This window comes from Gobius niger, assembly GCF_951799975.1.
Source record: "Gobius niger genome assembly, chromosome: 12".
NCBI lineage: Eukaryota > Metazoa > Chordata > Actinopteri > Gobiiformes > Gobiidae > Gobius > Gobius niger.
In genome coordinates, this window is record NC_136863.1 from 25,577,709 (window position 1) to 25,600,870 (window position 23,162).

Here is a 23,162-nt window from a genome sequence, read left to right on the forward strand (position 1 = left end):
GTTTTAATGTCAGAAATGTTTCACAAACTAGGAATTTTTCGGGGGTGCAGGTGCCACTGTTGTTTTGTCCCAGTGTCTACGTACACTGTTTAGTTCATGCTTTTGAGAACAGGCAAAGTGGAAAAAATAGCTGAATCGTAAAATTGAGTTTGTTACTCGATCAGCTTTTCAGAAGTGACACCAGAGCAGAACCCAGCCGTGTGCGCTGTGTTCGATGGAGTTTTCTTCCGCTAAAAGAGTTTGGGTTTCCCCAGTGTCATCCTGGCTTCTCTTCTCTCACTGTACCTGAGACTTAACGGCACTCCATCTCCCCTTCCTGTGAGTGTCCATAGCGACGGCTGCCAGTCACAGCAGAGCTCGAGGCGTGAGGAGGATTAAAGTCCAGGATAAAAACTCCATGTCTTATAAAGTTTAACTTTTAAGAGCAAAGCAGACCCGTTTAAGTTTATTTCCAATGAAATCAATTAAACTCGTAATCCTCCATACTGAGTAAAATGTAGATTTTATTTTTGGGCTAAATCACTGAGCCAACAGCTAACAGGTTATAAAACGTCACAGAATAATGATGAATAAAACACGACTATTTGAGGCGGTCACCCTCGTGAGAAAGAAAATGGAAGTAATGACAAGGTCTGAAAGCTTTCTGAACCCACAGTCCATCACAGTTACAATGTAAATATGCACAAGAGATGATTGGGTCAGGAGGTCTGTCTTTACTGGGCCCAGGTCAGCAGAAGGGGGATCGGGGCCGTGACTTTTGGCCCAAATCAGGCCAGTTTTTTGGGACTCACAGGAGCACAGCAGGGAGAGGGGAATAAAAGCTTTTTTTAATTGGTGGTGTATTTTTTTGCACATGTTAACTTGTTTATGAGGTATGCAACGTTTGGTTTGAGGACGTCCTAGTGGCCTTGGAGCATGCACAGACATCAGTACTGGACCTACGCAGAGACATGGAGCTCTGTCCTATCGGTGCTACGGCATGGTGTGGGAATTCTTTTTGAGAAGATTAGTCAAGTCTTATCCAAAGTTTCTAGAGAAAAACCATCAAGCCCATCATTAGTTTTAGAGATTTTGTAGAAAAATGCAAGCAGTGTCATCTAGTACTTTTCATATCACTTCCAAACGTGAGTGGTACCGTTTAATTTCTTTTTGGAAATCTTCAGGGCTAAGGTTTTTAATTATGAAGTGCACAATAGATTTGCACGGAATTACTTTCAAAATTGGACTTTGAAATCAGTTTGTAAATACCGTATTTGACTCATACAGTACTTGAATTAAGGTAATCAAGTGGATGGTGTTGTGCATTCTTCATTTAAAAAAGTCTGAAAGTGCAGTTTTTGTCTCCGGGACAAAGTGTGTGTGACAGTACTGCCATACGTTATGGGAAGTCATGTTCTATAGAGATATATATAAATATGAAATACATATATGAAAATGTTTACTGTATGGATATGCATTGAATGTTTGCACAGAATTTAAAAGAGCGTAGTCGGTGTCCTTGGAAGAAAACTGAGGAGAGAAGTGTCAAAAATATATTATATATATATATATATATACTTGTGTCAAAAAAAAAAGTGTGAACCCAAATGTTTTCAAACCGTGACTGTGTGATGGAGGAATATCTTCTAGCATTTGTTTGAAGTCATTTTTATATCTTTTACCTGTGATTTATTGTATTATCCCTTCCAGTGTTGTCATTGTGTTTGTCAACTTTTCATCCAATGTTCAAGGACATTTTCTCTGTGCAAAAATAAGCTGGTCTCCAGGCCTCAGGTCCAGGTCCTGCAGACCGGACTGAGAGGTAGTGCTTATTTTTGCCTTTGTGTCATGTCTTTTGGTCTAGTCAGGGAGACACAGCACACTCCTCTGAAATGCTCGCCTCTCATCACCGCTGAACCCGGTGGGAGCATTTTGACTGACTGATATTTTGGCCTTTGTGTAGTACCTGCCTTGCCTTAATGTCAAAATAATCATTCTTTTGACTCTATTAAGGGGCTTTGTGTAAAGTTGAAATGAAAAGAAATGTACTGCCTTCTGTCTGTGTTACGAGTCAAACTGTGGAAAAAGAGCCTAACAGACATGTTTGTGAGTTCCTTTGGTTTTGTATGTATGTAAATAAACAAACTAGAAGCCTTGTCTCGTAGCTTTGGAGAATGATTTCATGGAGTTTTGTACAATTAAAACTATAGAGCTGAGTTTGATATATATTATCACACAACTGTGCAGGGAAATGTGACCCATCCTTAAGATGCCACTGGGACGACCCGTCAGGGGCAGTGGGCAGTTGTGCAGCCGGGGGACTTTTCTCCAGATGTAGAGCCAGGCTCGTGGTCAGGATTGACCTATTGTACATGTTGATGGGGGAAACCAGAGTGACTCCACACAGACAGGCCTGCAAGGTCCAGGACACTAGTTTCTTGCAGTACTTGTTCATATTTAAGAGACCTTTTCATTTTGATGATATCTGTAATTCTTCATTTCTTTACTTTTTTTAATGGTATTTTCTTTGAAAATATTAAAGTTTTCACATTTCATGTTTTTTCCCTCATATTTAATGCCACGACAAACTTTTTCACAGTTACTCAATACTCACAGTACTCAAGTAAGATTTTCTCCAAGTGCTTTTTACTCGAGTAATTATTTGGGTTACTACTTTTCACTTGTACTCAAGCAAAATGACATCACCGTTACTTGTATATTTTGGCTACTCGACCACCTCTGCCTGAAGTAGACATTTGTGAAAAGACACAGTTCAGAACATGGAACAATAACTATATTATTGTACAAATACTAAGTACTGTAACTGACCTGAAAGTTGAGTAAGCGGGCACATCCCTGGAAGAGTGAGTTAGGAATGAGTTTAGACACAATTCCAAATTTACAAATAAAAGCCAAGTGATTGAACAGGGCGTTTATGTTTGATCACCTTCATGAGAAAATCATTTGAGCTTCATTTCTTTTAGAGAGGCCTGAAACTCAGATATTATCCAATGTGGGTATTTTGACCCTGTAGAAATGTTTGGATTATTGTGGTGTCCTGGTAAGAACCATGTCCTCTGAATTTGACCAGAGCTGGGGGTTTTAGTCCATTGTGCATGTTTTGACACACACAAAGGAAGAAAGGGTTAATGTCAGACACAGGAATAGGCCTAATATTAAAATGTGAAGGGTCATCCAACTACACATTAGTACATATTCTTTACAATAAAAATGAATGAAAAGAAACGGGAAGCTCCATGTTGGTGTAAAGATAACCACTTGAGTCAACACTTTATTAAAACATTTCATGGTTTATTTATAAATATCACTACTGTGTGAGTATAAAACATCTTCATCGCTGACTTTACAAATCCCATTGGGGGCGCTCTGTGGTGAAATGAGGAGATTGCATATTGCCCTCAGAGCTGTTCAGTTCTACATCTGAAACATCTTGTACATTATTTCCTCAGGAATATCACACATGATCAATCTGTACACAATAAACAAAGCGCCAGGAGTCGACCACTTCAATTTGAAGTACAATTTTCTTAAGTCATTCAATACAAAAAAATATTTGTTAAAAATACATCAGAACAAAGAATAAGCTATTCAAACTTCGAATGTGCTCTGGATTAGAGCGACTAGATTAGACTGTTAGAGGGACTAAAAGGCCTATCTATTCATCTGCAATATAAAGTTCTTAGTATGAAAATCTCCACTGTTTGGGTCACAAAAATAATCAATGCCTTTTCCAACTGTAGGCACTGGTGTTCCAAGGTGAGGTAGCTCAAAGCCACATGAGAAACAAAAATAGGAGAGTGGAGGAGAGTAGTTTAGTCACAGTATTGTAGATAAATTAGAAGTCTCACCTCATCCTCTCACTCTCAGTCATCTGCCACAGTCCCAGGTTCAACACTTTAAGGCATGGGAGCTGCGTGATTCTCTCCAAACCCCTTTTGGTGATCTTTGTACAGCCGTACAGGTCTATCCCTGTGAGCTGGGTCAGGTGGTCCGCTATGAGCTCCAGCCCTTTGTCAGTTATACGCACACACTGTCCGATGTTGAGAGTCTTCAGTTCGTGCATCTGGCGCACCATACGGTTGATGCCATCGTCACTGATATGGCACGAGCACAGGGACAGGGACTTGAGCTGGTACAGGCCCTGGGCGATGTATGCCAGGCTCTGGTCTCCAACCTTATCACAGAAGGACACGTCCAGCCCACACAGGCACAGGGAGCCCATGGCCAGGTGCATGATGCCCGTGTCACTGATGTTATCACAGGAGCGCAGGTTCAGGCAGCACAGGTTGGTCATGTGTGACAGGTGGATCATGCCAGCGTCTGATATGCCGCCACAGAAGCTCAGGTTGAGGACCTTCAGCTTGTTCAGGCCTTTGGACACATGTTTGAGGGATAGGTCTGTGAGCTTCTGGCAGTCCTGCAGGGTGAGTTTCTCCAGAGACAGGCAGCCCTCTGCAGCACTGCGGGTCATACCGGACAGGTGCCCTATGCCCACGTCAGACACGTGCCTGCAGCTGCGCAGGTTGAGGCTCTTGAGTCTGTGCAGGCCCCAGGCGATGAGCAGCAGACCCGTGTTGGTGATGTTGCTGCAGCCTCCCAGCTCCAGCACCTCCAGGTTCTTCAGGTACTGCGCGATGCGGCCCAGGCTGGAGTCTGTGATCTGTTTGCACAGGCTGAGGTTGAGCACCCGGAGGGACGGGATGTCCTGTACAAAAGCATGCCCCAGACCGTTGTCCGTGAGGTTAAAACAGCCACACAGGTTGAGGCTCTCTATATGCGGCATGCCCTGGATCACGTAACTCAAACTCCTCCTGAGGCTGAGGATCTGCACCTTCTTGATGCCCCTGGTCTGCAGGCTGGGGAACAGGGACGGGTTCGCTCTCCGCAGATGGAGTTTGGCTTCCACCCCCCTCCACACGGACTTGTGGTAAGAGGCGTCCCTCCAGGCCGCGCACACTTGAGCCACTCTGCCTTTGTCTTTCACGTCCAAATAACTGAAAATAATGGCCAGAATCTCCGGAAAGAGGCACGATATGTGAGTCTCCATTTCGAACATCGCTGCAGTGGATGGGAGCTCCGCAACAGATGTTGTCCGTAACGCCAGTCTGGCTACGGTTAGCAACACAAGGCAGAAGTTTAGCTTGACAACAAACGGGCTAACTCAAGCTAATTAGCTGTTTATGAAGAGAAGCGCGTCCATCGTCGAGCCGCGATGTTCTTCAAAACACATACTGACTTAGGACAGGCCCGGCGCGTCCGTACAGTCACAGACAACACACCCGGACTGAGGCATTTACAAAGCCAGCTATCCTCACTATTAGCAGGCTAGCCTCACTATTAGCAGGCTAGCCTCACTATTAGCAGGGTAGGCGCACTATTAGCAAGATAGGCTAACTGTTAGCAAGCGTCGGCGGAGATAGCTGTTCAAACTTGTGTGCTTCCAAACCGGCGTCCAAAAGGTCGGAAAACGCGCTCCTTTCCCCGCTGCGCTTTAGGAGTCTCCAGGTGAAGAGCTGAGAATATAATGCTAGAGTTCTGACCAGCGCAGACTGCACTTAGTTTATGTTCTTCCTCCAGGCATTTCCGAAAGCGCAGGACCAACGCGAGCTTGTGAAATGAATAAGCCCACTTTGTTAGCTTGTGCTAGCCTAGCAGCTCACTAGCGCCTCTCACTGGACGAGGCCGGTACTGTATATTCAATATACATTCACCTTATATACTTTATATGTATTCACCTTATATACCTATATATATTCACCTACAGAACTGTGCTGATCTGTGTTAATTCTGGCGACTAAAATATTTAGTCTTCATTTTAGTCAGTGATATTTTTGTGACTAAATGGGGGGCAAAAACTAAATTAAAAGTTTTTCATGAGACTAAAACTATGACTAAAATGTCCAGATATTTTAGTCAACTAAAATAAGACTATATAAAAATGAAAAGGAGAGACTATAATCATCCAAACTTCTACTGAGAGTCTGAAAGTGCCTCAGATCATGTAAATCCTATATTATAAATGCAAAGTCGACTAAATTACTTGCAATTTTAGTCGACTTAAACTAGACTAAAATTGAAGAATTTTTTTGACTAAACTTTTATTACATTTTTGTGATTCAAAAGGCTAAGACTAAAACGAAATGAAAATATGTTGGCAAAATGAACATGGGTGCTGATTTCTGACAGGTTAGATATTACAGGGTAAGTCGTTTATATCCCCTGGCCCCACAGGAAATACGGAGACATTATTGACATCAGAACTGAGATCAAGTTAAGGTTCAAGCAGCAGAACCCCAGTCCCAGATGTTGTTTTTATTGTTTTTTTGTGTTTTTATTTACACCAGCCCACCCACTACTATATTAAATATTCCAAACATCCCATCAGGGATAGATCAAGATCAAGCTGCAGGCTGGGGAACAGGGACGGGTTCACTCTCCACAGATGGAGTTTGGCTTCCACCCCCCTCCACAGGGCACCCTCCCTCCCCCTCAGTGTTTTACTGGATGCGTGTGTGCGTGTGTGCGTGTGTGTGTGTGTGTGTGTGTGTGTGTGTGTGTGTGTGTGTGTGTGTGTGTGTGTGTGTGTGTTGTTTTTTTTTTACTGGTCCTGAAGAAAGCAGCTTCTTGTTTAAGTAAACAGCTACCTCATCAGCTAAACCCATTGGAGACCTACAAAATTCTTCTTCTGAGACACTGTAGAGCAGGGTCTCCAAGTAAATTTCCCTTGGGGCCAAAATATATTGGGAGTGAATCAAAGTTCCTATAATTAGGAATTTAACAGGAAAATACTATTGAGGAAACCTTTTCCAATAAATGAATAATAATGAGCCTGACAGAACTGTTGCCTCATAAAAACAGCTTGCACGAGGAGATGGTGAAAGACGTGGAGCGGAGGGAGCTGCGGAAGAGGAGGAGGAGGTGGAGCTGACCAGTGCAGGACACCAGGCTCTGTAACAGGGACAAACCCAGGAGGCTGCACTGTTTCAGAGGATCCGAGGAGACTGAAGGCAGACAGGTTTCCTCTGGGTGCTACGGTTTCCTCTACCTGCAAAAACATGCGGCTCAGTCACAGCGGCTCAGGACTAACACCTGAACACTGTTTCGTTGTACGCTTGTACAATGACAAATAAAGCACCTACTTACTTATTTAAGAAGACACAGGAGTGAGACCAGAAGAAAATGTAGTAAAGCTTTTATTGAAAGCAACAAATATACTGAACTCTGTTTAGGACCACATGTCTTTAAAAGGCTAAATCTGAGCAAACATGTGGATTCAGTGTCATTTTCTGTCAGGTATTCACACTGTCAGGACGTCCTGATGCAAATATATATATATATATATATATATATATATATATATATATATACACACTATACAGGTTAGTGCCTCTCTGGCCACAGGTTTTATTGCTGCGGCTCTGCCTTCGGGCTGAAGAATGTCTTTGAACTGACAGAAGACGTGTCCGGCCTGCAGGCTCTGAGCTTGTCAGTGTAACAGTGTAATCTACATTCGTCTGTTCAGTTACATCCAGTTAATCACAGACGGACCTCAGATGTTCTACTGCGTCACCTTCAATTCTGAACAAAAACATCCTGAACTTGGCTGGTTTGTGACTGTGACTTTTGCTTGTTTGTTTTTGTCAAATATAAAGTATGGCCCAAATTTTCTTGAGCTGTAAATCGGAGGTAAAACATGAAAGTGTAAAAGTGCAACAGTATAAAGCACATTAGTGTAAGCTTTGACACATCAGTTACTCACTGCAGTAGCTCTTCACATCAGCCCATTTCAGACATCCTTTATGGTTTGTGTGCATGTTCAAGTAAGTGCCACAAGAGGTCAGTATTACCCTACATTAGTTCAATCTGTTACTATTATCTGCTCTTTGAAAAGGTCAGTGAAGAACAGTCAGGAGTAGAGTCCAAGAGTCTCAGGCTTTTGCTACAGGATCGTCTTATTACACAGAGTCATTGGAAGGAGGTTTCAGACTGAGACACACTACAGCAGGGCCTTCATCCTCACTGCTGTCAGCCTGGACAACAAGACTGTGACGTCACATGTGCAACAACCCCGCCCTGTGCAAAACTACGTGCAATAATCTCTGTACCAGGGTCACTTATTGACAACCTGCAATAGGACTGTAACTTTACACATCGATATTCTACTGTTTATAATCTGTTCTAATTTTTATTTATTCTTTCCTTATTGTTTTAATTCCGCCCCTTAAGATTTTTGCTTTTACTTATTGTGCATTAGATACCTCTTATTTCTACTATTTACCTGTTTGCACATTTCCTGTGTTTGCACACACTGACTGAGCTTATTGAGGCGATTGTAACAAGTGAATTTCTCGGTCGTGAGATCAATAAAGGATTACTATTTTTGACCTCTTTCAGCCCCCGCCCTAACCAAGTGCATTTTCTCCAGTTCAGCTTTACCCAAATCCATTATGTCACAGACTATAGGCTAGAGTAACGCCTCATTTGAAAGCTAAGACCTACAAAATTCATCTAAATGGAGCTTTTTCCTTGCATTGTCACTTAAAAAAAAAAAAAAGAAAATCCATTGCTTTTTGTTGGGTTCCGTCAGATTTTTGCCACATTTTCATCACACTTTTTCGTCACTTTTCTGTTTTTTGTTTGTTTTCTTTTTTGTTGTGTTTTTGTCTCACATTTTTGTCACTTTTTCGTCACGTTTTGTCACTCTCGCATTTCCATCCTCGTTTTCGTCTCATTTCCGTTGCTTTTTTTTTTAATGCGTTTTTCAAGAAGCTTTTAGATTTGGGTAAAGCCAAACTGGAGAGAATGTGCTCGGTTCGGGTGGGGGATCAGAGGTTCACATGTTGGACCTGCTGTCTTCATGTTGGTTCAGTTCAGCCACATTTTGTTTTGTTTTTTGTAGTTTTGTAGGTCTTAGCTTTCCAATGAGCCGTTAACACTGGCCTATAAGCGGTAAACTCTCAAGTCAAGAAACTTTCAGATTTAATGCCACACTGGAGAAAATGTGCTCGGGTAAGGTGGGGGTTCACTACACACAGTCAAATAAAGATATACACACCTGGGGGCAGCAGAGGGAGGGAACGAAATAGCAATCCTTCAGTCAGTTGGACCTGGTAGGGGGTGTGGTCAGGGCCTGTTTTGCCCCCTTCGCCCTGACATTGCCCTATAAGCCTATACTCTACCTTTGGCAGATTAAATAGAGCCAGGATGTTGTTCCGGATTATGGTGTGATCAGAAGCAACAGTCAATAGTGTTCACTAATAACAAACATGTGAGTGTAAACCAAACAGGGGCGGGGTCACTGTGATCTCATGGGATTCAGAAAGATGATTTTGCTTGTACCAAATATTGAAGTTGATTGAGCCTATATGAAAGCTCATGGTGGCGTGAGGGTGCTGTCCCTCCTGGCGTGCCCTGTGGCTGGACATATCTGTGCTAATGACCCAGTCTGCTGCGCACAGACAGATGGTCCATGTGCTTCAGTTCGCCCGCTCTCAGCATCACTCACTCACAAAACTACATGGAGCATTCATTGGCTTTGGTAAAGGTTAAAAGTTATGGTGAGATTATCACTCAAAACATCTCTATTCACCATTGAAAGCATTTTAAAAATAACTGTGATGGAAAAGTGTCGTCACTGGGTGGAAAAGGGGAGGAGCTCTGTCAGTTTCATTTCATTTTTTATTTGTTTCAGTCTTGTCATTTACTTTTTTCCCGTTGTTTCATGAATAGCTTTACATGTTTACATGAATGAAAATGGAGCACAAAGAAGACCAAGCTTAAAACAGGTGCCCCTTCCTCCAAAACACAAAACAAAATATACAAGATGGCATTTACAATATGACTTCGAGCCACACAGGCAGGCACTGATTTAAGCCAAATAATATCCATTTAAAGGTAGTTCAAAAGACTCATTCTGAATTTGAAAAACATTTGTGTGAATAGAAAACGCAAAGTAGATAACATTGTCCCTTGAGGTGCACCTGTATTTAGCTCTGAGATGTCAAAATCAAGTTTGTGGACGATTGGACAAAAAAGTCTCTGACCCACTTGAAAGGTCAAAGAGGTCAGTGCGTGGTGATGTAATGTTTCATAACACAATTTTTGTTATGAAACTTATATATTTTCAAAGGTGTAAAGTGGAATATTTGACCTCAGTTTGTTAGAACCTTTTATATGTCAATACCAATATATGACTGTTTTTTTGGATGGAAGGGGTTCATGCACAAAAAGTCGTACTTCAGGAAGCGTGTTTGTCCCTGCTCAAAAAGATTCAAAACATTTTCTTCATCAGGTTATATTCTTCTTACACATGCAGAAACTTCAGTTAATTTTGTATTATTATTTAGGTTTAAGAGCTTGGTGTTGCTGTTGAATGAAGTATTTCCTGAATGAACAAGGTTCGCTCAAACTGCAGTGTCCATCTGAACACTGAGGGCCGTCGTGCTGATGACCTCTGCTGCTTCTGCTGCTCAGGACGTCATGGACATCATTTGTTATTATCACAAGGGCTTTACTTTCCATTTCGTGGGCTGTGACCTTCAAGAGAAAAAACACTGGTCACACAACAGTTTGTCAGAATCCTCGTCTTCTTCCTCTTCGCTCTGCTCTTACTGACCAGTGTGGAGGGTCTGATGTGTTCACTCTGCTCTTACTGACCAGTGTGGAGGGTCTGATTATGTGTTCACTCTGCTCTTGTTGACCAGTGTGGAGGGGCTGATGATGTGTTCACTCTGCTCTTGTTGACCAGTGTGGAGGGGTTGATGTGTTCACTCTGCTCTTGCTGACCAGTGTGGAGGGTCTGATGATGTGTTCACTCTGCTCTTGTTGACCAGTGTGGAGGGGTTGATGTGTTCACTCTGCTCTTACTGACCAGTGTGGAGGGTCTGATGATGTGTTCCCTCTGCTCTTACTGACCAGTGTGGAGGGTCTGATTATGTGTTCACTCTGCTCTTATTGACCAGTGTGGAGGGTCTGATGATGTGTTCACTCTACTCTTACTGACCAGTGTGGAGGGTCTGATGATGTGTTCACTCTGCTCTTACTGACCAGTGTGGTGTGTGGAGGGTCTGCGGATGTGTTCGCTCTGCACTGTGAGTACAAAAAAATCTGTGCAATGTGCAATGAATAAAACCTTTAACAAAAGAGGAGGTGGAAGTGATTGTGGGTGATCGAGAGCAAAGACTGAAGTTATTGCAGGAATCACAGTAGACTTGTGCGACGTGGGGGGAAGGGCCTGCAGACCTAGTAGCTCCTTCCGGAACTATAGGTTAGTAACCTGTCCCCTGGGCTGTCCTCCCCTCTCCTCATGTATCTCCTCATGTGTCTGGGTCTGTTGTATAGTTTCTGATGCCTCCCCCGGTCTCCTGCTCCACAGACAGATGGCTGAGAGCTCCACAAAAGGAAACACTGCTCCAGTGTAACGCCTTAAGCATCGATCCCCCTCCCAAACATGTACACTGCAAACAAATATGCAAAACGCAGCCCCCGGCAGCCGACCCTTCTCCTCCCTTCTCCTCCCTTCTCCTCTCCTTCCTCTTCCCTGTGATTTCCAAAGCCTCCCAGCAATTCACACATAATGTAGATGTCAATAATTTAACAGTTCTGGGTTTTTTTCCTCCCTAACAACAGGTCAAGAGCGTTAAATATGCATGTGCGAATTATGCGATTGTGTCTCTTTTTCAAAGCAGCCCGATCCTGTCAGGCCTGCCATTTGTTTGGGCGACAGCGGTGCCGTGATGTGACAATTCAAAGGCGTGGGGCGCGTCTTATCTTGGCAGGTTTTCAATCTTTGCTCTATTTCTGCACACAAGCCAGCGTTATTTGGGAGCTATTGTCTCACAGACGACTCTTTCATCTCCCGGGGCTTTGTTGTTTTCCATTTTCTTCATCTCTGCTGTCTCTCTCGCTTCATATTTACTTTTACAGTTCGGAGTGTGCACTGTACAGAAGGAGTAGTGCTGGTTTAAGTGCTCTGCAACCAGAGAAGAGGCTGCTTGGTTTGTTCCTATGCTGTTTTTGTGCACCTAAGCAAGACACCCCAACACTATTACCGACTCCAGTCAATGTAGGTTTTCTCTGTGAAAGGAAACAAATCACTGTATGTTTGGTCAGCCAAATAGTAACACACTGGCATGGGTGACCACAGTTCCCTGCTGAGCATCTGCGGGCCGTCCCAAACAGGCTGGAGGAGCACGAGGTCTCTGACATCACCATGTCCGTGATGTGGTCACAGAGGAGTGGAAGAATAGTCCAGAGGAGACGAAGAAGCTCTGGTGAACTCCACGGCCAAGAGGATTAAGACAGAGCTGGGAAATACTGGTGGAAACACTGAAGAATGACACTTTGAGCACAATTTGGACATTTTCTCTGAGGGATGTACTTGCTTAAGTTTTACCACCACAGCTTTTTGCAGTATGGGCAGGTGCCAAGCCCTAATGAAGTCAGCATCTCCATAAAGCTTGTCTGCTGAAGGAAGCATGAAGTGCTCTAAAACCTCCTGGTAGACGGTGACGCTGACTCTGGACTTAATAAGCAGAGTGGACCAACACCTGCAGAAGAAATGGCTCCTCAAATCATCACAGACTGTGGAAACTTCACACTGGACTTCGAGCATCTTGGATTGTGAGCTTCTCCATTCTTCCTCCAGACTCGGGGACCTTTTGTCCAAATGAGATGGAACATCAGAAAAGAGAACTGTGGCCCACTGAGCAACAGACCATGTGACATCTGAAGGCCATGTCCAGGATCCGTCTGTGTGTGGAGGCTCTTGATGCTCTGACTCCAGCCTCAGTCCATTCCTTGTGAAGGTCCCCCACACGCTTGTGCACCTTTTTCTTACACACTTTTCCCTTCCATTTAACTTTCTATTAATGTGCTTTGATCCAGCACTTTGAGAACATCCAACTTCTCTTTTTGCTATTTCCATTTGAGCTTTCCCTCCTTATTCAGGAAGTCAATGATGGTTTTCTGCACATCTGCCAGGTCAGCAGTCTGAACCCATGTTGGTGAATCCTACTGAACCACTGAGACCATTTACAGTCTCAGGGACCCAGAATCATAAAAATTAAAACAAATAACATCTCTCTGCTGGCCTCTTCACCTTTTAATCATCAATAATCACATAAAATGGATTTCAAAACACAAGGAAATCAAGATGCAGTTTCCAATAAAAGGTATTTGGTCTGGGTGAGTGAAAGTATTTGATGAAGTCTACATCAGCTTTGTGCTTGTTGAATATAGGCTACATTATTCCGCACACTATCATGGTGATGCTCTCTGGCTGTTGTTTAAAGGTTTCATATAGATTTTGAATAATTGGTCAACAGATGGAATGAAGTTTTCAAGGCTGTGTGCACATTTACAGATTTGCTGTAGATTAGATATTTACTCAAGCTAATAAACATCTGTTTCCCCTGCTGGCTGACTGACTGGTAATAGTATCAGTAGTTGGAAGTAGAGGGGGTTGGCTCCTGATAGAGTATTTCTAGCTACTAAAAACATGTACAATAGGCCAGGATGAATGATGTGTGTGAGTGAATGTATGGTGGTGGTCAGAGGGACCGTTGGAGCAGACGTGTGCAGTCGCGACAGCGCCACTGTCAGTCTCCCCCAGGGGAAACTGAAGCTACAAACGTAGCTTACCACCACCGAGTATGGAGTGAATGTACAAGTAAAGCACTTTGTGACTATGTCTGTGAAAGGCGCTATATAATAAAGATCTTCTTCCTCTTCTAAGAGGCATGAGCGCTAACCACTGTGCCACCATGCCACATACTCTGTCATTCACTCTGTCCGCCTGGTCATGCCTCCTTTCAAAGGGACACTGGCTACAGACAGAGCAGAGCTGAGGCCCTGATTCTGTGAAGAATCCTCCATCACTGTGTGGTCTCTCCTCCTCCATCACTGTGTGGTCTCTCCTCCTCCATCACTGTGTGGTCTCTCCTCCTCCATCACCATGTGGTCTCTCCTCCTCCATCACCATGTGGTCTCTCCTCTTCCATCACCATGTGGTCCCTCCTCTTCCATCACCATGTGGTCCCTCCTCTTCCATCACTGTGTGGTCTCTCCTCTTCTCCATCACTGTGTGGTCTCTCCTCTTCTCCATCACCGTGTGGTCTCTCCTCCTCCATCACCATGTGGTCTCTCCTCTTCCATCACCATGTGGTCCCTCCTCTTCCATCACCATGTGGTCCCTCCTCTTCCATCACCATGTGGTCTCTCCTCTTCCATCACCATGTGGTCCCTCCTCTTCCATCACCATGTGGTCCCTCCTCTTCCATCACCATGTGGTCTCTCCTCCTCCATCACCATGTGGTCTCTCCTCCTCCATCCCCGCGTGTCTCTCCTCCTCCATCACCGTGTGGTCTCTCCTCCTCCATCACTGTGTGGTCCCTCCTCTCCTCTTCCATTACCATGTGGTCTCTCCTCCTCCACCATGTGGTCCCTCCTCCTCCATCACCATGTGGTCTCTCCTCCTCCATCACCGTGTGGTCCCTCCTCTCCTCCTCCATAACTGTGTGGTACCCTTGGGCCACAGCCCATGACAAGCATCGACTGCAGCATGCTGTTCGTGCTGCTGAGAAGGTGATTGGCAGTAGGAGGACTTGTTCACCTCCAGGACCCGGAGGCGTGTAGGTGGGATCACAGCTGGCCCTTCTCACCCTGGACATGGACTATTCACTCCTCTCCCCTCAGGCAGGAGGCTACGGTCCATCCAGATTCGTGGGTCTCAGATGCTGCTCAAAAACCTTTAGCTTTAGCTACCACATGGTTTATGTTGCTTGTTTTCACCGTCTATGAACCTGTTCACAGACATGGCAATAATGGCAATACATGTCTTCTGATTATGATATGTTGTAATACACGCTCCTCAAAGAGTATTCTCTGGAATGTTCCGGAGTGAGGCTTTAAATGACCTGTTGACCCCTGTATGCTAACACCTTAGCATTGGTAAACAGACCTCTTGATTGTTTTGCTTAACATCTGTTTATTGATCCGAAAGCGTTAAAGCAGCATTCTGGTGCCGCAGCCTGTGATTTATGATTGGAGCGGGTCAGGAGCCATGGCAGGGACAGACGCGAGGTGAAAAGGCCCTCGGTCGGGTCAAAGGTGGTCAGGGGCCACACGGGGGTCAGGGAAAGGCGATGAGAGAAGTTCAACACTGTGCAGGGGGGAACCATGGTCATGTGGCTGAGTGGCCCTCGGGGTGAAAGGTTCCGGGAAGGAGCGCAATCCATGTGGCCCTGCAAAGGAGAGAAAACATGCAAAAAAGACATGTTTAATACCTATGGATAGACTATGGATCTACTTTTTTATTTATCTACTACATCCAGCATACAGCCTGAATACAACATTGGCAGCGCTGTTTTTTCTTTCTCTTTAGATAACACCATGTAACAAAATAAATACAAATGTACCGTAATTACAGCATCTTCACGATACATAAGATAGGGTCCAGGTCAGGTCAGGCCTAACCATAACATCACTCCTCAGAAACAACCGCACTCCTTTATTTTCTCCCTGGGGCCCTAAATGCTCTTGTTGATAATTTCTCCCTTTCACAATGCTCTCACAACACGCACACAAGGAAGTCTTTCTGCTGTCGTAAGTCTGGAGCCCGTCCTGTGTTTTCTGCCTTCTGGTTATTTGGAAGTCTTCCTCTTGAACAGGCAGCTCACACTCGCTTTCGGAGTGCAAAATCCCTACAATGGCCGCCCAACAGCAGCAAAAACAAGAACCAGAATATTTCTATCTCCCCGTGTTATTTGTGAGCTCAGAGTCAACCCATCAGTGCCCAATTAGAGCCCAGCCCCACGGAGAAGAGAGGACCAGGAGTGTGTCAGGATTCTCTCTACCATATGGGCTGACAATTATCTTTGAACTGGCAACCCCCCCTTCCTTTGCAAGCTCAGCACCCTCCATCAACCGGTATTTCATCTGGATAAACCGCCCCACCCCCCTGTTTAAACGGGTTTGCCTAAAGTGGAGGGGCGACTTGAGGAATGACAAACATACTTACCGTCTTTCTCATCATCAGGCGATGCCCAGACAGTCACAGAGGCCCCCGTTCTTCAAACCGTAGTGACCGGCTAATGAGGCAGGCTGACGAGGGGGGGCGCAGAGGGAGGAGAGGAGATGGGGAGGTAATGGCTTATAGGCCAACTCAGGACTCTCTCTTTCTTCTGCTCAGAGGTGTCATCTCTGGTTCTTATCAGTGGAGTCTGGATGGCGTCTGTTGGCGCATCTGCAATTGGATGAGGAATGATCATCCCCCCGATAACATTTGAAATGGGCCATTCCGTGTCAAATCAACCATAACAAATAAGAAAGAAAAAAACACATTCTGCTTGACCATTTGGAGTCAGGTGTCTTATGGAAAATATGAACTTTTAAAAAGTGGTGAATGCTAAGGGCTTATTGTACACACTGTGGAGTACAGTATATGAAGGAAGTGACATACAGCTCTTTGTGTTTTGTAGTAATTACAGCGTCAGGGCCTTAATGAGAGAATGTTCAAAATGTACTAATGATTCTATTGCTGAATGTACTGCTCAATAAAGCTTAGTAAATGACACCATGTTGAGTAATAAAGTACTCCTCCGTGACAATGTGTAAAAGTCAACATATTACCTGCATATTACTTATATGTTACTTACATATTACTTATATGTTACTTGCATACTACTTATGTTACTTACATTTATTTATTTATGGTTTATTTGGTAGGGACAGTGCAAGTTAATGAACAAGCCACACCGGATTGTAGCCTTAGGCTAATTTTCATTCGTCGTCCCCCATGCGCACGCTCAAACACACTCTCATACATCCTGGCCTATTGTACATGTTTTTAGTGGTAGGGGAAACCGGAGTACCCGGAGGAAACTTATATGTTACTTACATACGACTTATATGTTACTTACATATTACTTATGTTACTTACATATTACTTATATGTTACTTACATACTACTTATATGTTACTTACATATGGAAGTACTTATATGTTACTTCCATATTACTTATGTTACTTACATACTACTTATATATTACTTCCATATTACTTATATGTTACTTACATACTACTTATATGTTACTTCCATATTACTTATATGTTACTTACTTATTACTTATATGTTACTTACAAATTACTTATGTTACTTACATATTACTTATATGTTACTTACATATTATTTACATATTACCTGCATAATACTCATATGTTACTTACATATTACTTATATGTTACTTACACATTACTTATATGTTACTTACATATTACTTATACGTTACTTACATATTATTTACATATTACCTGCATAACACTTATATATTACTTACATATTACTTATATGTTACTTACATATTAACTCCATATCCCCTGGTTGACCACACTGTCTGAACAGCATTGTCCATGTCATGAGAAAGAAAGAAAGAAAGAAAGAAAGAAAGAAAGAAAGAAAGAAAGAAAGGAAGGAAGAAAGAGGAGAGAGAGAGAATGGGGCGACAGTGGCGCAGATGGTAGAGAGGGTCGTCTCATGATCGGAAGGTCGCGGGTTCGAATCCCACCCAAGAAAGAAAGAAAGAAAGAAAGAAAGAAAGAAAGAAAGAAAGAAAGAAAGAAAGAAAGAAAGAATTAGGTAGAGAGGAGAGAGTGAGAGTTGAGGGAAAACTCCAGGCGACCACAAACTGTCACCGGGGAGTCTGGAGGAGGAGATAAGGAGCAGGAGGAGGGCTAAGGGGAGACTGAGCTGTAGTCTGATAGTGAACTTCCCAGACACTCGTACTTGTGACAAATGTGGAGTTTAAAGTCATAAAAATTGTCTTACTTAGTCTGGATGCTGACCAAACCCATCCACAGCTACAGCCTCAGCCTCTGGTCACATAGAGGTGAATGTCCAGGGCTGCTCTGTGGAAGTGGAACAGATATGCAGACTAAAGAGACAGAGATCATACAGACCTATTGCTTGTGTGTTCTGTGTCTCTGATGGGACAGACAGAAGTGACGGACAGCATGGCTCAGGAGGCACATGTGTTCTCCTGTCCCGTCAGTGTGTCCCAGCACAAGAGGCAGTTCCATAAGGCTTACAGAGGGACTAACCCGTGTGCACACCGTCAACGCCCGCCCATCCCTTATACTACTACAAGGACATGAGGCCTTCACCTGCTGATGTCACGGGGTAGTGCACCTCTTTGTTTTAAGGGGAGACACTGCAGCATCTGAACATGTAAACTTTCACCTGGAAACAGATGAATGGCCTAATCTTCACACTACGATGGTTCATTTAAAAATGGAATTCATGTCTGATTTATTCTACTTTGAACTTTTGTTTTTCCCCCACTAAAAACTAGTTTATTCAAAAGACAAATCTGTCCAATATCTCTCTGAACTATTCTATGGAAGTAATAATGTCACAAAATAAAACCAAACAATTAAATCTGGCTCCATCCATTAGAATTAATTCCAGCAAATATTGGCAATTTTCGGGTTTTATTTTTATATAAAAACATTAAAGTTAAAACTTGCAGTATGTCTTTCCTTATATTAATGTTGCTAATCTACAGGAATAATGTTGTAACTGATACCTCTACATGTCTTTATTTACTCCTTGTTCACACACAGTATGTCCGATTTAGGTCCAAGCTTCACTGGAAAATTGGTTATTTCAGGGCTCAAATTGCCTCCACTATCTTGTCTTAGTAACAGCTGTTGTTTAAAATGTGTGTTCTTCCAACATTATTTTCCCAGTCTGATCCAATATACTCAGTATTCAGGATGAGCAGAGCCGCCTTAACCAATGGGCTTTCAGGGGCTGGGGCCCAGGGCCTACCAGAGTCAAGGGCCTGTCAAAATTAAGGGAAAATAAAGAAAAAGATGATTTGTTGATTTTCATGTCAATAACGTCACTTTGCGGCCTGACTAACTGATGCGATGATTGTGCTGCACTCCTATGTGTGTACCTGGAGTAGCCCCGCCCACCTGGCCCAGAGGGATACATGTAGGAGTAGCAGGGTTAGGGTTTTTGTGAGATTTAGTGTTAGGGTTATAGGTTAGCGTTAGGGTTTGCGCTGAAGGGTGTGGGGGGCCTACAATTCTGTTTAAGCCCCGGGGCCTAAGGGTACATTAAGGTGGGCCTGAGGATGAGTGTAAGGGAAGGGATCACAAAGGAAACCAAAATACTTCAAGTCACTCTGACAGTGGAAACAGGACATCAGCAGACAAACCTGCGTCTCAGGCAGGTCCTCATCGCCCTGCTCAGGTGCTCTCAGGTGCTCTCAGGTGCTCTCAGGTCGGGATTATTCAGGTAAATAACTCTTCTTTTCAAAATGAAATCCACTGATGTTTGTGCTGGAGAGCGTGTGCTTGCCTGAAGCACAAACTGGTTGAAAATATCCACAGGGCCATTGATTTCATAGTGTAGAGATCAGAGTGCGAGGAAAGCCCTTGTCTTTGGTCCTCATGGCAGGGAACGGACATTCTTGCAACACCACCCCCTGGTGGCCAGAGGCGACTCCAAAAGATACTTTGCAAAACGGATTCCAATGGAGTCTTTACACCTCCCAAACACTGCTTAAAGCCTTTTGTTTTAATTGCTCTGACCCATGTGACAACAGGGGCATGGTGTCATATTTTTAACTGCGCTGGTTTTTGTTCTGTGGAAGTAAAAAGTTTAAGTCTGAGGCTTTGATGGACAGGTCCGCCTCACGGGGGCGGAGTTTCACAACTTTTTGTCCTTTTTGGTTACATGCTGCCATGGTGGATTTTCTCTCCAGTGGAGTCATTCATGTAGATGGAGAGAGTCTCTCAATATTAAGTCAGAGATCCATGATTTCTGTCCACAATATGTCATTGTCCACATGAAGAGAGAATGAGGAGGCTCGTTTCATCCATTTTGCTACAGAAGAGGGCTGTGAAACCAGAGAAAATGACTCACTGCATTTTGCTATTATTGACTTGAATTTATTTTTGCCATTAGAACATTTGGTACTTTGGAGAGGTTTGTGCACAATATTAATACAATACAGCACCAAAATATTGAAACGGAAAAAAGGTTTCGGTATCCACAAAATGAAAGTATCAAGCACAGATACTGAAAAAAAAATACAGTTTTGATGCTGTTAGTCCAGGGACAGCAGTGAAGGATGTGATGTTTGTTTCAGCTCAAATAATAGATCCACTTTTTTTTCAGATTTTTTGCGCCATGTCCCTTTTTTCCTTTTCCTTTTCTTTTTTTTTTTTTTTGACACAATTTGTTCCACAATTTTTTGCAATATTTTCCCCACTTCCCCCCAAATCATTCCCCATGTTTCACACATGTCACATTGGAGATGGACTCGATATTGTAAATTTGAATATGTTCTAAACATTATTGTTCTGTTTTCTGGTGACAAATATTTTAGCATGGGTATTACCCTGTGCTCGGTTTGGCCCCATGAGCAGCTCTGGCACACAATGATCTCGTGGCACATTTGTCCTTCACATGTTGGACGATAAGACGGTTTGGCCACAGTCGCATGTACAAATGTAACCCTTCCCTCTGACTCACTCGGACTTGTCGTTACGAACACTGCGGAAGCTCTCATCTCTCCCACTAATTTCCCAGATCCAAATAATCCGCTGTGACAAGCCCAATTCCCGAGCTTCCCCCGCTGTTCAAAGACACGCGCCCCCGTCCCTCTCTCCCGCCTTCACTCAACTGCCTGACGGCTTCTCCTCCCTCCCTCCATCCGTCCCTCTCTCTCCTCAGTAGTGGGACTGTGTGGACACCAACCGGATCATTATTCCAAACTGCACGAGCCGCTGCCGGATGGAGAAGAAGCCGGGGATTTACAAAGGACGAGCTGCCGTCCCTCCTCCCTCGCTGGTCTGGACTTAAACTGCCCAAGAGGAGGTTCTGGAGCCAAAGAGCATGTATGGATTAAAGATGCCACACTTCTACCTACCAGGTATGGCACAACTTTATTCTTTGGCCATAATCAAAGTGGATATTGAAGTGCATAAGGTTAATGCATATGTGAAGTTATTAGGGCTAATTAAAGAAAGTGCATTTCATGTTCATTTATTCATTCATTTGTGGTAGTTTAGTTACAGATATGCATATGTTACAGAGGAAATCAATTTTGGGAGGAGTAGGAAGAAGTTAAGAGCTGATGATAAACCTACTCCTCATGTCTCCTGCATCGAAAACATTTCAGCAGAAACACATTCATGAGTCTAAACTTGTGCATTAACATCAGTCGTTTATAGTCGTACAAAATAAATGCACCATATACTGAACATCTGCACAAATAGATCTTCAGTCTTTCAGCTTAGGACAGGGGTGCCATGGGAAAATTGATGATTTACATGACGAATCCAAATGAGGCTAAATGATCAAAACTCATTCCATTTAATTGTTGAAATCAAACTGTGACTCAATAAGATATGAGTTTACGTAAAGCATTTAGTGTAAAGCAAACAGCTGTAGAGCCGACACTTCTGTTGTGCTCCCTGGAGCGAGTTCCCTTTCCAAACTGTTGAGATTTTAACATTTCTCTGAATTTGATTTGGTTAAAATCAGCCAATGGACGGCTGAGAAACATCCTGTTAAAGTCTTCAACCAGAGAACCAGGCTGTTTAAATGTGCCATAATTAGTGAAAGGAGATAGGCAGAGGAGACAGGAGGGGCAGGAGAGGAGAGAGGAGGGGCAGGAGAGGAGAGAGGAGGGGCAGGAGTTAGGCAGAGGAGAGAGGAGGGGCAGGAGAGGAGAGAGGAGAGGCAAGAGAGGAGAGAGGAGGGGCAGGAGTTAGGCAGAGGAGAGAGGAGGGGCAGGAGAGGAGAGAGGAGAGGCAAGAGAGGAGAGAGGAGGGGCAGGAGTTAGGCAGCGGAGAGAGGAGGGGCAGGAGAGGAGAGAGGAGAGGCAAGAGAGGAGAGAGGAGGGGCAAGAGAGGAGAGAGGAGAGAGGAGGGGCAGGAGAGGAGAGAGGAGGGGGCAGGAGAGGAGAGAGGAGAGGCAAGAGAGGAGAGAGGAGAGGCAAGAGAGGAGAGAGGAGAGGCAAGAGAGGAGAGAGGAGGGGCAGGAGTTAGGCAGAGGAGAGAGGAGGGGCAGGAGAGGAGAGAGGAGAGGCAAGAGAGGAGAGAGGAGGGGCAGGAGTTAGGCAGCGGAGAGAGGAGGGGCAGGAGAGGAGAGAGGAGAGGCAAGAGAGGAGAGAGGAGGGGCAAGAGAGGAGAGAGGAGAGAGGAGGGGCAGGAGAGGAGAGAGGAAGGGGCAGGAGAGGAGAGAGGAGAGGCAAGAGAGGAGAGAGGAGAGGCAAGAGAGGAGAGAGGAGAGGCAAGAGAGGAGAGAGGAGGGGGCAGGAGAGGAGAGGGGGGGCAAGAGAGGAGAGAGGAGGGGCAAGAGAGGAGAGAGGAGGGACAGGTGTTAGGCAGAGGACAGAGGAGGAGAGAGCTGACATTGGTCTTTGTGTTTTGCACTTTTCTGCCTATTTTCAACTTTTCACTTCAACAAAACGTAGGATGTATAAAAACATAAAACTTACCAGATACCAGTTAGTTACCCACTCTACATTTAAAATAAAAATTATACAGTGAGCTCAAATAAATGACTAATATCTAATATGTATTTATTTGTGACGTTTTTTAACGTCAGCTCATTTACTACTTTTTTTTTCACGGGGACGGACGAAATTACCGTCAAATTTATTAAGTTTGGTCTGAAAATGACGTAATGACGTGTTTGCACTCTTGTGACCTGTGCACTCCAACCCTTGCGTCCACCCCCTTTATTTTCCTGACCTAGCGCAGCCTTCTAGAAAAATTATAAGTAAAACAAAACCAGTCTGGTCCCAGGGCCATAACCCTGGGTGGTGTTGTTGCGATTTTTCATTGTTCTACCACTGCTTATGCTACATTACCTCTCACCCTTGGCCCTGACCTTTGACCTTTCCATGGCCCCCGATCAGACTGTGGTCAATGATTAAACGATGGAGTGAGAGTGATACAGGCCATGTTCATATAAGTGGACTGCAATGAGTTTTGTCTACGTTTTTCCTGTAAATAAATATTGATATTCACGGGGGAGAAAGTTCCTCTGAAAATAGAAACTTCTGGATCCCGAACCGGCAGTTGAGAAGCTCTGATTGATCATTTCCACAGTCGACATTAAACCCGGAATTGGCTCGGTCATT

General features: G+C 44.0%; 2 protein-coding genes across 2 annotated transcripts in view; one reads left to right on the plus strand and one right to left on the minus strand.

Annotated features, from left to right (window-relative positions):
* Positions 1-3,267: 3,267 nt before the first annotated feature.
* On the minus strand, positions 3,268-5,278 carry LOC306971180 (F-box/LRR-repeat protein 14-like). Its single transcript, XM_079567355.1, has one exon. The coding sequence runs from the start codon at positions 5,054-5,056 to the stop codon at positions 3,845-3,847; it is 1,212 nt and encodes a 403-aa protein (XP_079423481.1). The 5' UTR covers positions 5,057-5,278; the 3' UTR covers positions 3,268-3,844.
* A 15,595-nt stretch (positions 5,279-20,873) lies between these two features.
* The window catches only part of LOC306971501 (genetic suppressor element 1-like), a 76,756-nt gene continuing 74,467 nt past the window's right edge, over positions 20,874-23,162 (plus strand). Inside the window, exon 1 of the mRNA XM_079567798.1 lies at positions 20,874-20,942. Coding sequence (XP_079423924.1) covers positions 20,906-20,942 — 37 coding nt within the window. The 5' untranslated portion in view covers positions 20,874-20,905. The remainder of the gene's footprint in view (positions 20,943-23,162) is intronic.